Source organism: Petromyzon marinus, chromosome 67 (assembly GCF_048934315.1).
Source record: "Petromyzon marinus isolate PM22_M1 ecotype Great Lakes invasive population chromosome 67, UKy_Petmar_22M1.pri1.0, whole genome shotgun sequence".
NCBI lineage: Eukaryota > Metazoa > Chordata > Hyperoartia > Petromyzontiformes > Petromyzontidae > Petromyzon > Petromyzon marinus.
In genome coordinates this window covers 3469014-3483674 of record NC_133733.1, presented here as the reverse complement: position 1 = coordinate 3483674, position 14661 = coordinate 3469014, and the positions used below count along the sequence as shown (strand labels likewise).

The 14661-nt window shown below is 54.6% G+C and overlaps 1 protein-coding gene across 1 annotated transcript; it reads right to left on the bottom strand.

The window, feature by feature from the left end:
- Positions 1-1985: 1985 nt before the first annotated feature.
- Positions 1986-14204, bottom strand: LOC116956758 (P2Y purinoceptor 6-like). Its single transcript, XM_076054726.1, has 2 exons — positions 10925-14204; positions 1986-3670 (listed from the first exon to the last, which is right to left on the bottom strand). Exon 2 carries the CDS (start codon positions 3297-3299, stop codon positions 1986-1988), a length of 1314 nt encoding a protein of 437 aa, XP_075910841.1. The 5' UTR covers positions 3300-3670; positions 10925-14204.
- Positions 14205-14661: the final 457 nt, after the last annotated feature.

The following is a 14661-nucleotide window of genomic DNA, read 5'->3' as shown; positions in this document are numbered from 1 at the left end:
GGCTACTGATGCAAATGACTGACGTTACTCCGTATGAAGAAATCTTTGCAAGTAGCAATCTTTTAAATCTGAATAATTGTTTAGTTTGCTATAAAACTCCTTATTAAGGTATTTACGTAAGGTTAATATTCGTATGCAGCATTAAATGTCTACGGATGTTGTCAATCCAGGGATAAAATTATGAAATGATACTCAATTATTCTTCGGGGATCGCATCCCCCCCATATATCATGTACACCTATGGGAACGTTGGCTTCATACAGCGCTGTTTTTTTCAGGAACGCGTGTGATGCATTATGCGAGCGACGCCCGTACACACATACACTTTAAATACTATACACATGCATGCATATACACATATAGCACATACATACATACACACATGCATACGATCATATACACCTATAAAGGCAAAGATCCCACACTTATAGCCTGAACAAACTGTTGGCGCAAGTGCTATTAGCGAGCACCTATGAAGGCCTGCACGGCGCACAAAAGGTTGGGTGGTCTCAGCACCACGCTTGGCCGCCTTTGTCTCCCTTGTGGCGAAGTTTACACACCACACCCAGGTATTAATTTGAGGCTGAGTCGACCTAGGGGAAGCCCAAGACCGGTTCAGTTAATCGTCAATGGTGTAGGCCGTGAGCGGGAATTGAACTCAGGTCGTCGGGTTTGTAGTGCAGCATGCTAACCTCTACACTACCACTCCATACATAGATATACACACATGCATATACAAATATAGTACACATATATGTACAAGCACATATTTGTAGCCAGGAGGAGGTGGTGGGGGGGCATGATGCCAACCCCAGCTGCAAACGATGATAAAACTATCATGTGCAACTTTCATCAGCTAGCTGAGACCATGCCACTATGGGTTTGAATGGGATCCTGGGTGTACACCCACCAGCGGAGTGGAAGAATGGCAGGCACATTTTACAGATGACAAGTCGATCGTCAGTGGGCAGATCTGCTCCACAGTAGGTCCTGGTGTCAAGGGCATGGGCCCGCATCTGCTGTTCCATCACTATGTAGGCCAGCAGATGTTCTTGCTTGGACCCGGCCTGCATCCATGTTATGTGGATGTGCTAATACCGGAACAGCGTGTTGGTGTTTACAAGCCTATCGGCTTGCACAGATGTCTAGCAGCCTCCTACCATTTTTATTGAGCTGATCTGGCTCATGCCCTCCAATCACTCCAGACCAGGTGCCAGCATCATGACCAACTCAGGCATTAAAGTCACCCAACAGGATAATAACTCTATCCCGAGGGGCCACTTTAGCTAGCACCTGTGACAGGAGGTCATAGAAGGCATCTGACTCATCGGCCTTGCCTACATCCCTCCACTTATGTAAATTTTCGGTGGGGGTATAAGTAACCACCACCACCACTCCTTGCCTCTGGTTGATGGGAAGGCGAGCCCAAAGTAGCCTGGGGCTTCCAGCTTCTCACACCTCACTGCCACGCTCCCACGCCCCCTTCATTCTTTAATTCAGAAGAAGAGCCACACCCTGTTGTTTGGCAGTCTGCTGCCCCGAGTAGAGGACTGTCCACCCCTCATGGTGGCTGGAGCCAGAGCCGGTCCAACGGACCTCCTGAATACCGCAAATATTCAGGCGGTACCGGTCCCGCTCCCGAGAGAGGTCTGGCAGCCTCTCTTCGCAGCATTCAAACATTCCACGTGGCCACTCACAGTGGCTTTTAGCCGTTTCTGGAGGAACCCCGAGGGTAAGGATTCAGTATCCCGGCTCCGCCAAATGGGGTTTGGCCAGGAGATGTCATGGACGCCTGTCCCCACCTACACTCACTCCCCCACGCACCCAATCACCCACTCATATACTCACTCGCCCACGCACCCAATCACCCACTCATATACCCACTCGCCCACGCACCCAATCACCCACTCATATACCCACTCGCCCACGCACCCACTCACCCACTCACCCACTCACTCGCGCGAGCGGCGATTCGCCGCACCTAGCTAGCGCCCTTCCACGGCCACCACCGCCGCCACCACCGCGTCGGTGTTGGACGGCTCAGAGTCGCGCGACGCTCCCGCGGTCGACGCCGGCACCACCGTTCCGCCGCCGCCGCCGCCGCCGCCACAGCATCGCCAGCGCGCGGCTCCCCCGCGCCTGTAGTAGTCGCCCGACAGGAAGTAGAGCACGGGGTTGATGCAGCAGTTGAGGCTGGCGAGGGGGCGAGTCGCCTTGTAGATGGTCGACACAGTCTGCACGAGCTCGCACGACGGCTCGTCGCCGACGCCGCCGATGGTGTAATTACCGCCCCCAACGGCGGCCGCGGTGTAGTTACTGCCGCCGCCGTCGTTGCCGCCGTTGCCGCCGCCGCCGCCGCCGTACATCTTGACGAAGAGGTACACCATGCGCGTCACGTGGAAGGGCAGGAAGCAGACGGCGAAGCTCAGGCACACGACGGCGATGAGCCTGAACGAGCGGCCGCCCGCCCTCTTCACTTCACCGCCGCCGCCGGCGCCGGTGCCGCCGCCGTGCCGCACCTGCCCGACCCTGGACCTGCGCCGGCGCAGCAGCGCGCGCACGATGGCGACGTAGCAGGCGGCGACGACGGCGAACGGCGCCGCGAAGCCCACGGCGGTGAGCGCCACGCCGTAGGGGAAGTAGGCGGCGAAGTTCTCCGGGCTCGTCAGGTCGTAGCAGACGGCGCGCCCGCTCAGCACCCCGGAGCGGGCGAACGCCGCCGTCGGCGCCGTCTCCGCCGCCACGGCGAGCCACGCGGCCGCCGACACGCGGGCGGCCGCCCGGCGGCCCCGTAGGCCGCCGAAGCGGAGCGGGTGGCAGACGCCGAGGTAGCGGTTGAGGCTGACGGCGGCGAGGAAGGCGACGCTGCCGTAGAGGTTGGCGTAGAAGGCGAAGCGGACGGCGCGGCAGGCCGCGTCGCCGAAGGGCCACCGGTCGCGCCGCGCGTAGTTGAGCACCAGGAGGGGCAGCGAGCAGGCGTAGAGGAGGTCGGCCGCCGCCAGGTTGGCGAGGTAGACGAGGTTGGCGCTCCAGCGGCGGCGCTCCGTGCGGAAGGCGCAGAGGTAGAGGACGGAGCCGTTGAGCGCGAGGGCGAGGGCGAAGACGACGCTGTAGACGACGGGCAGCAGGATGTGCTTGTAGGCCTCGCGGTACACGCACGTCCTCCTCCCGCCGCCGCTGATGTTCACGTTGTCGACGTTGACGCCGTTGACGTCGTTGACGTCGTTGGTGGTGAACGGGTATGCAACGGTTGTGGCGGTTGCGGGGGATGGGTTGAGGAGGGGGATGGAGGAAGTCATTGTGGGTGGTGGCGGTGGCGGTAGTGATGGGGCGTGGATGTTCGGTGGTGTTGTTGATAGATAAAGTAGTGGTGGTGGTGGTGATGGATTTGTGGTTTTACCGATGGTAGTGGTGATGGGATGGGATCTTTGGTGGTGATGGTGATGATGATGGATATAGTGGTGGTGATGGTGGTGATTATAGATACGGTGGTGGTGACGATGGAGGTGTATTGTGGTTTAGGTGATGGTAGTGGCACTGCTGCTGGTGATGGTGTAGATGTGATGCAGGAATGGTGGTAGTGTTGGTGAAGATGGTGGTGGTGGTGGTAGCGATGATGGAGACGAGTGGACTTGCTGATGACCGGTACCAGCGGTGTCAAGATCGGCCTCTGTGGAGGAAGACAAGGCTCGTGAAGGACGCTGCTCCTACTGGGCAGTTGGAGGCAGTCGCCCTCCAGCAACAGCGGAGGGCGGAGGAGCGACGCTCACAACAACGAGCGGAACGCCGGGCGGACAAAGCGCAGCGAGTTGGTGAGCACGGCCGGTGGTGCATCTGCCGATCATCTCAGTCGGTCAACCCATGGGCACCACCGGGGTCTGCCCATGACCTCCTCTGAGCGCCTTCCCAAACATCACGTGACGGCCTCAAGGTGCACCTAGCCTGGCACGGTCGCCGCTTGTTAGAGGAACGGCGGCTGCTGCTGCTGCTCCTGCTGTAGCCGTTGCTGCTTCTTACCTGGATGCGATGGATGGGTGAGGTAAGCGTGGTTTAAGTGGGTCGACAGGAAAACGCCTTATCCTAACGCAATGTATCTAACGCCTTAACCAAGGCGCTGTACGAAGAATTAACAACGGTACAACAACAACAAAACGCGTGCGTGTGTGAATGTGATGGTGGTGGTCAATGAGGTGAATGAAATAGATTAGAGGGATCGATGGGGGCAAATCCGTGGTGCTGATGATGAATGGATTTAATTAATCGGGTGACTGAGTGATAGCCATATAATGAGCACAATTATATTATTAGTCTGACAGTAAATGATGACGTGTAAAGGCGACCGACTCACCATCGGCTATAAGTAGGAGTCGTTATTGTCGACAGGAAAGCTGTCGTCCGGCACGAACTCGGTCATCTCTCCAAGCGTCGCCCTCAACTTCTGCTTCCCCTTTTCATACCCATCCAGCGCCCCCTTTCTCGAAGTTTCCATGACCTATTTTCTACAGCCAAATCCTCGTCCGTCCCACCCCCCCCCCCCCCTTCCCTAACGGACCTCCACCGCTCTCCTGTCAGTCCACCATCGCTTCCCTGCCCTCTGCGTTTTGTATCTTTCTTCCAATACCGTCGAGATCCCCTTTCTGGAAGTATTCCCCGACTTCTTTTCACGGCCAAATCCTACATCTCCCTTTCTCGAACAAATCTCAACCACTCTCCTGTAAGTCCACCATCGTTCCCCACCCTCTGAGTGTTTTTAAAAAATCTTTCTTCCAATACCGTCGAGATCCCCTTTCTGGAAATATTCCCCGACTTCTTTCCACGGCCAAATCCTACATTTCCCCTTCTCGAACAAATCTCAACCACTCTCCTGTAAATCCACAATCGTTCCCCACCCTCTGAGTGTTTTTTAAAATCTTTCTTCCAATACCCTCGAGCGCCCCTTTCTCGAAGGTTCCCTGAACTTCTTTCCACGGCCCAAACCTCGTGGGTACGAGGACCTCAACCGCTCTACGATCAGCCCACCATCATTCCCGGGCCCTCTGCATTTTCTGTCTTTCCTCCAATCGCCTTCAACAATCTGCCTCCAGCCAATCCCCCTCCCAGGCCTCTCTCTGTCATCCACCCCACGTGGTCTCTCCCAAATTTGGCTGCACCAATCAGGAGCCTCGTTTCACTTCCCGACCCCCCGCGTGCACGCAATGTGTCAGGCGAGTCGTCTGTCGCGGTTTGGGACTTCACGCATATGGGCCGAATGGATGGGGGGTTAATGAGCGATAGCCAGGGGCGGGGCCACAGGGGAGGCTGGGGGGGGGGCCACAGGGGAGGCTGGGGGGGGGGCGGAGCCACGAGGGGGGGGGGGTGGGCGGGGCTTAGCCCCCTCTGCAATTTTGGGAAAGTTGGTAATCGGGATAACCGGATATCCGGCTGCTGCAAAATGCTGCAAGGTTGCCACCTTGTGCTGCCCTGCAGGCTGCCACCTTGTGCTGCTGCCCTGCAGGCTGCCACCTCGTGGGCTGCCCTGCAGGCTGCTTGAGCGGCAGCCTTTCGAACTTACCGAACTTATTATCCACATCAGCGGCTCCGACATATTAATAAACTCCGCGTTCAAATCCTATAAAATCTGTTTCATACATTTCTGGCACCCTTTGGAAAACATAAACACACTGAGATATCTCAGAATATTGAAGTCAGCCCCCCCAAAGTCAACAATGCACCATAGACTCAACGCTGCACCATAGACTCAACACTGCACCATAGACTCAACACTGCACCATAGACTCAACACTGCACCATAGACTCAACACTACCCATAGACTCAACACTACACCATAGACTCAACACTGCACCATAGACTCAACACTGCACCATAGACTCAACACTGCACCATAGACTCAACATTGCACCATAGACTCAACACTGCACCATAGACTCAACACTGCCCATAGACTCAACACTGCACCATAGACTCAACACTGCACCATAGACTCAACACTGCACCATAGACTCAACACTGCACCATAGACTCAACACTACCCATAGACTCAACACTGCACCACAGACTCAACACTACCCATAGACGCAACACTACCCATAGACTCAACAGTGCACCATAGACTCAACACTGCACCATAGACTCAACACTGCACCATAGACTCAACATTGCAGCATAGACTCAACACTGCACCATAGACTCAACACTGCCCATAGACTCAACACTGCACCATAGACTCAACACTACACCATAGACTCAACACTGCCCATAGACTCAACACTACACCATAGACTCAACACTTCCCAAAGACTCAACACTGCACCATAGACTCAACACTGCACCATAGACTCAACACTACCCATAGACTCAACACTGCACCACAGACTCAACACTACCCTTAGACGCAACACTACCCATAGACTCAACACTGCACCATAGACTCAACACTGCACCATAGACTCAACACTGCACCATAGACTCAACATTGCACCATAGACTCAACACTGCACCATAGACTCAACACTGCCCATAGACTCAACACTGCACCATAGACTCAACACTGCACCATAGACTCAACACTGCACCATAGACTCAACACTGTACCATAGACTCAACACTACCCATAGACTCAACACTGCACCACAGACTCAACACTACCCATAGATGCAACACTACCCATAGACTCAACAGTGCACCATAGACTCAACACTGCACCATAGACTCAACACTGCACCATAGACTCAACATTGCACCATAGACTCAACACTGCACCATAGACTCAACACCGCCCATAGACTCAACACTGCACCATAGACTCTACACTACACCATAGACTCAACACTGCCCATAGACTCAAGACTACACCATAGACTAAACACTTCCCAAAGACTCAACACTGCACCATAGACTCAACACTGCACCATAGACTCAACACTGCACCATAGACTCAACACTGCCCATAGACTCAACACAGCACCATAGACTCAACATTGCACCATAGACTCAACACTGCCCATAGACTCAACACTACACCATAGACTCAACACTGCACCATAGACTCAACACTGCACCATAGACTCAACACTGCACCATAGACTCAACACTGCACCATAGACTCCACACTGCCCATAGACTCAACACAGCACCATAGACTCAACACTGCCCATAGACTCAACACTACACCAAAGACTCACCACTGCCCATAGACTCAACACTGCACCAAAGACTCAACACTACCCTTAGACGCAACACTACCCATAGACTCAACACTGCACCATAGACTCAACACTGCACCATAGACTCAACACTGCACCAAAGACTCAACATTGCACCATAGACTCAACACTGCACCATAGACTCAACACTGCCCATAGACTCAACACTGCACCATAGACTCAACACTGCACCATAGACTCAACACTGCACCATAGACTCAACACTGCACCATAGACTCAACACTACCCATAGACTCAACACTGCACCACAGACTCAACACTACCCATAGACGCAACACTACCCATAGACTCAACACTGCACCATAGACTCAACACTGCACCATAGACTCAACACTGCACCATAGACTCAACATTGCACCATAGACTCAACACTGCACCATAGACTCAACACTGCCCATAGACTCAACACTGCACCATAGACTCAACACTACACCATAGACTCAACACTGCACCATAGACTCAACACTGCACCATAGACTCAACACTGCACCATAGACTCAACATTGCACCATAGACTCAACACTGCCCATAGACTCAACACAGCACCATAGACTCAACATTGCACCATAGACTCAACACTGCACCATAGACTCAACACTGCCCATAGACTCAACACTGCACCATAGACTTAACACTACACCATAGACTCAACACTGCCCATAGACTCAACACTACACCATAGACTCAACACTTCCCAAAGACTCAACACTGCACCATAGACTCAACACTGCACCATAGACTCAACACTGCACCATTGACTCAACACTGCACCATAGACTCCACACTGCCCATAGACTTAACACAGCACCAAAGACTCACCACTGCCCATAGACTCAACACTGCACCAAAGACTCAACACTGCACCATAGACTCAACACTGCCCATAGACTCAACACTGCACCATAGACTCAACACTGCACCATAGACTCAACACTGCACCATAGACTCAACACTGCACCAGACTCAAGACTGCACCATAGACTTAACAGTGCCCATAGACTCAACACTGCCAATATATTCAAGACTGCACCATAGACCAACACTGCCCAATAGACCAACACTGCCTATAAACTAACATTTACTTAAAGTCATAAACACACTCACCCACTCACCCACACAGTCATTAACACTCACTCATTAACGCACTCAACCACTCAGCCACTCAGCCACTCGATCACTCATCCAAAAAACAAATATCCCCTGTATCGCCTTAACAGACTGTTAGGGCAAGTGCTGTTAGCGAGCACCCACTCTCCCATCTACTCACCCACCCACTCACTCACCTACTCATCCACCCACTCTCCCACCCACTCACTCACCTACTCACTCACTCATCAACCCACCCACTCTCCCACCCACTCACCCACCCACTCACTCACCCACTTACTCATCCATCCACTCACCCACTCATCCACTCATCCATCCACTCACTCAGGCACCCACCCACCCACTCACCCACTCACCCACCCACTCACTCATCCATCCATCCAGTCACCCACTCACCCACTCACTCGCCCACCCACTCATCCATCTACTCACTCCCTCACCCACCCCACTCACCATCCACTCACTCGCTCACCCACCCCACTCACCACCCACCCCACTCACTCACCGACTCACCCACCCACTCACCCACCCACTCACTCACCACCCACCAAACTCACCACCCACCCCACTCACTCACCCACTCACTCACCCACTCTCTCGCCCACTCACTCGCTCACCCACTCACTCACCGACTCACCCACTCACCCACTCACTCACCGACTCACCCACCCACTCACTCACCCACCCACCCACCCACTCACTCACTCACTCACCCACTCACCCACTCACTCACCCACTCACCCACTCACTCACCCACTCACTCGCCCACTCGCTCACCCACCCACTCGCTCACCCACCCACTCGCTCACCCATCCACTCACCACTCACCGCCCACCCCACTCACCGCCCGCCCCACTCACCACCCACTCACCACCCACCCCACTTACCACTCACCCCACTCACCACTCACCCCACTCACCACCCACCCCACTTACCACCCACTCACCACCCACCCCACTCACCCCACTCACCCCACTCACCACCCACTCACCACCCACCCCACTCACCACCCATCTCACTCACCACCCACCCCACTCACCACCCACCCCACTCACCACCCACCCCACTCACCACCCATCTCACTCACCGCCCACCCCACTCACCCCACTCACCACCCACCCCACTCACGACTCACCCGACTCACCCCACTCACCACCCACTCACCACCCACCCCACTCACCACTCACCCCACTCACCACCCATCCCACTTACCACCCACTCACCACCCACCCCACTCACCCCACTCACCACCCACCCCACTCACTCACCGATTCACCCACCCACTCACCCACCCACTCACTCACCACCCACCAAACTCACCACCCACCCCACTCACTCACCCACTCACTCACCCACTCACTCGCCCACTCACTCGCTCACCCACTCACTCACCGACTCACCCACTCACCCACTCACTCACCGACTCACCCACCCACTCACTCACTCACCCACCCACCCACCCACTCACTCACTCACTCACCCACTCACCCATTCACTCACCCACTCACCCACTCACCCGCCCACTCACCCACTTACTCGCCCACTCGCTCACCCACCCACTCGCTCACCCACCCACTCGCTCACCCATCCACTCACCACTCACCGCCCACCCCACTCACCGCCCGCCCCACTCACCACCCACTCACCACCCACCCCACTTACCACTCACCCCACTCACCACTCACCCCACTCACCACCCACCCCACTTACCACCCACTCACCACCCACCCCACTCACCCCACTCACCCCACTCACCACCCTCTCACCACCCACCCCACTCACCACCCATCTCACTCACCACTCACCCCACTCACCACCCACCCCACTCACCACCCACCCCACTCACGACTCACCCGACTCACCCCACTCACCACCCACTCACCACCCACCCCACTCACCACTCACCCCACTCACTACCCATCCCACTTACCACCCACTCACCACCCACCCCACTCACCCCACTCACCACCCACTCACCACCCACCCCACTCACCCCACTCACCACCCATTCACCACCCACTCACCACCCACCCAACTCACCACTCACCCCACTCACCACCCATCCCACTCACCACTCACCCCACTCACCACCCACCCCACTTACACCCACTCACCACCCACCCCACTCACCCCACTCACCACCCACTCACCACCCACCCCACTCACCCCACTCACCACTCACCCCACTCACCACCCACTCACCACCCACCCCACTCACCACTCACCCCACTCACCACCCATCCCACTTACCACCCACTCACCACCCACCCCACTCACCACCCATCCCACTTACCACCCACTCACCACTCACCCCACTCACCACCCACCCCACTCACCCCACTCACCACCCACCCCACTCACCACCCACCCCCACTCACCACCCACTCACCACCCACCCCACTCACCACCCACTCACCACCCACCCCACTCACCACCCATCACACCGTGCCCAGGTCAATCTGTTCCCCCCACTCCAATCACCGCGGTGTGAGATGGAGGCTCCTTGCCACCTTTATTCATCATCAACGTAGGGACGACGTTTCGCTCCCCCCCCTCGTACACAAACTCAATATCCGGACGAGAGGGTACTTACGCGGTCACGGTGATGTCCACGTTGATGTTGGTGATGTCACGTGTTTATGTTGGTGATGTCACGTGTTTATGTTGGTGATGTCACGTGTTGATGTCGGTGATGTCCACGTTGATGTCGGTGATGTCACGTGTTAATGTTAGTGATGTCCACGTTGATGTTGGTGATGTCACGTGTTGATGTTGGTGATGTCACGTGTTGATGTTGGTGATGTCACGTGTTGATGTTGGTGATGTCACGTTGATGTTGGTGATGTCTACGTGTTGATGTTGGTGATGTCCACGTTGATGTTGGTGATGTCCACGGGTTGATGTTGGTAATGTCCACGCGTTGATGTTGGTGATGTCTACGTTGATGTTGGTGATGTCCACGTTGATGTTGGTGATGTCACGTGTTGATGTTGGTGATGTCCACGTTGATGTTGGTGATGTCCACGTTGATGTTGGTGATGTTCACGTTGATGTTGGTGATGTCACGTGTTGATGTTAATGATGTCCACGTTGATGTTGGTGATGTCCACGTTGATGTTGGTGATGTCCACGTTGATGTTGGTGATGTCCACGTTGATGTTGGTGATGTCCACGTGTTAATGTTAGTGATGTCCACCTTGATGTTGGTGATGTCCACGTTGATGTTGGTGATGTCCACGTTGATGTTGGTGATGTCCACGTTGATGTTGGTGATGTCCACGTGTTAATGTTAGTGATGTCCACGTTGATGTTGGTGATGTCCACGTTGGTGTTGGTGATGTCCACGTTAATGTTGGTGATGTCGACGGGTTGATGTTGGTAATGTTCACGTGTTGATGTTGGTGATGTCCACGTTGATGTTGGTGATGTCCACGTTGATGTTGGTGATGTCCACGTTGATGTTGGTGATGTCTACGTTGATGTTGGTGATGTCCACGTTGATGTTGGTGATGTCCACGTTAATGTTGGTGATGTCGACGGGTTGATGTTGGTAATGTTCACGTGTTGATGTTGGTGATGTCCACGTTAATGTTAGTGATGTCCACGTTGATGTTGGTGATGTCCACGTTGATGTTGGTGATGTCCACGTTGATGTTGGTGTGTGGCTACTCGCTGGATGGCGATGTGGGTGATGGTGATGGGGCGATGTGGGTGATGGTGAGACAGAGCGATGTGGGTAATGGTGATGGGGCGATGTGGGTGATGGTGATGGGGCGATGTGGGTGATGGTGATGGGGCGATGTGGGTGATGGGGCGATGTGGGTGATGGTGAGACAGAGCGATGTGGGTGATGGTGATGGGCGATGTGGACGATGGTGAGAATGAGAGCGATGTGGATGATGGGCGATGTGGGTGATGGTGGTGGGTGATGGTGATGGGCGATGTGGGTGATGGGGAGAAAGGAGGTGATGGTGATGTCATGGAGTGAGAGAGTGAGCGATGTGGGTGATGGTGATGTGATGGAGTGAGTGAGACACAGAGTGAGTGATGTGATGGAGTGAGTGATGTGATGGAGTGAGTGATGTGATGGAGTGAGTGAGACAGTGAGTGAGACACAGAGTGAGACAGAGTGAGTGAGACAGAGTGAGTGAGACAGAGTGAGTGAGACACAGAGTGAGTGAGACACAGAGTGAGTGAGACACAGTGAGTGAGACAGAGTGAGTGAGACACAGAGTGAGTGAGACACAGAGTGAGTGAGAAACAGTGAGTGAGTGATGTAATGGAGAGAGAGAGAGACAGAGTGAGTGAGACACAGAGTGAGTGAGACAGAGTGAGTGAGACAGAGTGAGTGAGACAGAGTGAGTGAGACAGAGTGAGTGAGACACAGAGTGAGTGAGTGATGTGATGGAGAGAGAGACAGAGTGAGTGAGACACAGAGTGAGTGAGTGATGTGATGGAGAGAGAGAGAGCGATGTGGGTGATGGTGATGTGATGGAGTGAGTGAGACAGAGTGAGTGATGTTTGTGTATTTGAAAAGTGGAGGGCGGAGCTTGATGGAGGTCTGCAGAGTGAGCGAGTGAAAGTGTAGCTGTGTGTAGTAGTGAGAGGCGTGTTAGTGTGTGTGTGTTAGTGTGCGTGGGTTAGTGTGTGTTAGTGTGTGTGTTACTGTGTGTGTTAGTGTGTGTGTTAGTGTGTGTGTTAGTGTGTGTGTGTTAGTGTGTGTGTTAGTGTGCGTGGGTTAGTGTGTGTTAGTGTGTGTGTTACTGTGTGTGTTAGTGTGTGTGTGTTAGTGTGTGTGTTAGTGTGTGTGTTAGTGTGTGTGTTAGTGCGTGTGTTAGTGCGTGTGTTAGTGTGTGTGTTAGTGTGTGTGTGTGTTAGTGTGTGTGTTAGTGTCCGGCAAAACAACCCCCTACCTCCTCGCGGTGCCGGACGGGCAACTCTGTCGTGGACAGTGCTGTGGGGGGAGATCCAATTTTGATTGGCTCCTCCCCTCATGGCATATGTGTCCACCACAGGGGCTAAACGGGGGCTCTGGACGGGTGCGAGGGGCTGGTAACCCCTCCACCTTCAATTAATTACCACGAAACCACGAATTAAACTGAAATATGTAACTAATAAGCTTGTGCCGGAGGTCCCGGGGGGCCAGGCGTCTATGACGTCTCCTGGCCAAACCCCAATTGGCGGAGCCAGGAGATTGAATACCTACCCTCGGGGCTACTCCAGAAACAACGAAAAGCCACTACGGGTGGCCACGTGGAATGTTCGAACGCTCACTGCAGAGGAGAGGCTGCCACTCCTCTGTCGGGAGCTGGACCGGTACCGCCTGGAACTATGCGGCATTCAGGAGGTCCGGTGGACCGGCTCTGGCTCCTGCCACCATGAGGGGTGGACAGTCCTCTACTCGGGGCAGCAGACTGCCAAACAACAGGGTGTGGGTCTTCTTTTGAACAAAAGAATGAAGGGGGCGTGGGAACGTGGCGGTGAGGTGTGGGAAGCTGTAAGCCCCAGGCTACTTTGGGCTCGCCTTCCCATCAAACGGAGGCGAGGAATGGTGGTCGTGGTTACTTATGCCCCCACCGAAGATGAACATCCGTGGAGGGATGCAGGCAAAGCCGATGAGTCAGATGCCTTCTATGACCTCCTGTCACAGGTGCTGGCTAAAGTGGCCCCTCGGGATAGAGTCATCATGTTGGGTGACTTCAATGCCCGAGTTGATCATGATACTGGCACCTGGTCTGGAGTGATTGGAGGGCATGGGCCAGATCAGCTCAATAACAACGGTAGGAGGCTGCTAGATTTTTGTGCAGCCCATGGGCTGGTAATTACCAACACGCTGTTCCGGCATCGGCGCATCCACACAACATCATGGATGCATGCCGGGTCCAAGCAAGAACATCTGTTGGACTACATAGTGACGGACCAGCGAATGCGAGCCCATGTCCTTGACACCAGGACCTACCGTGGAGCTGATCTGCCCTCTGACCATCGACTAGTCATCTGTAAGATGCGCCTGCCATTCTTCCACTCCGGTGGTGGGTGTACACCCAGGACCCCATTCCAACATAAAGTGGCCTGGTCTCAGTTATCTGATGAAAGTTGCAAGCGAGAATTTCATCATCGCTTGCGGCTGGAATTGGCATCGTCCCCGACTCCTCCTGATGTCGAGGGTAAATGGGCGAGGTTTAGGACTGTGACTCATGCAGCTGCAATGGCTGCTTTGGGTACGCGGTCCAGACCTCCTCAGAAACCCTGGCTGACAGAGGAGGTGTTCAGGATGGTTGAGAAAAAGCGACAGGCCCACTGTCATCGGCTACAGAATCCCACGTCAGA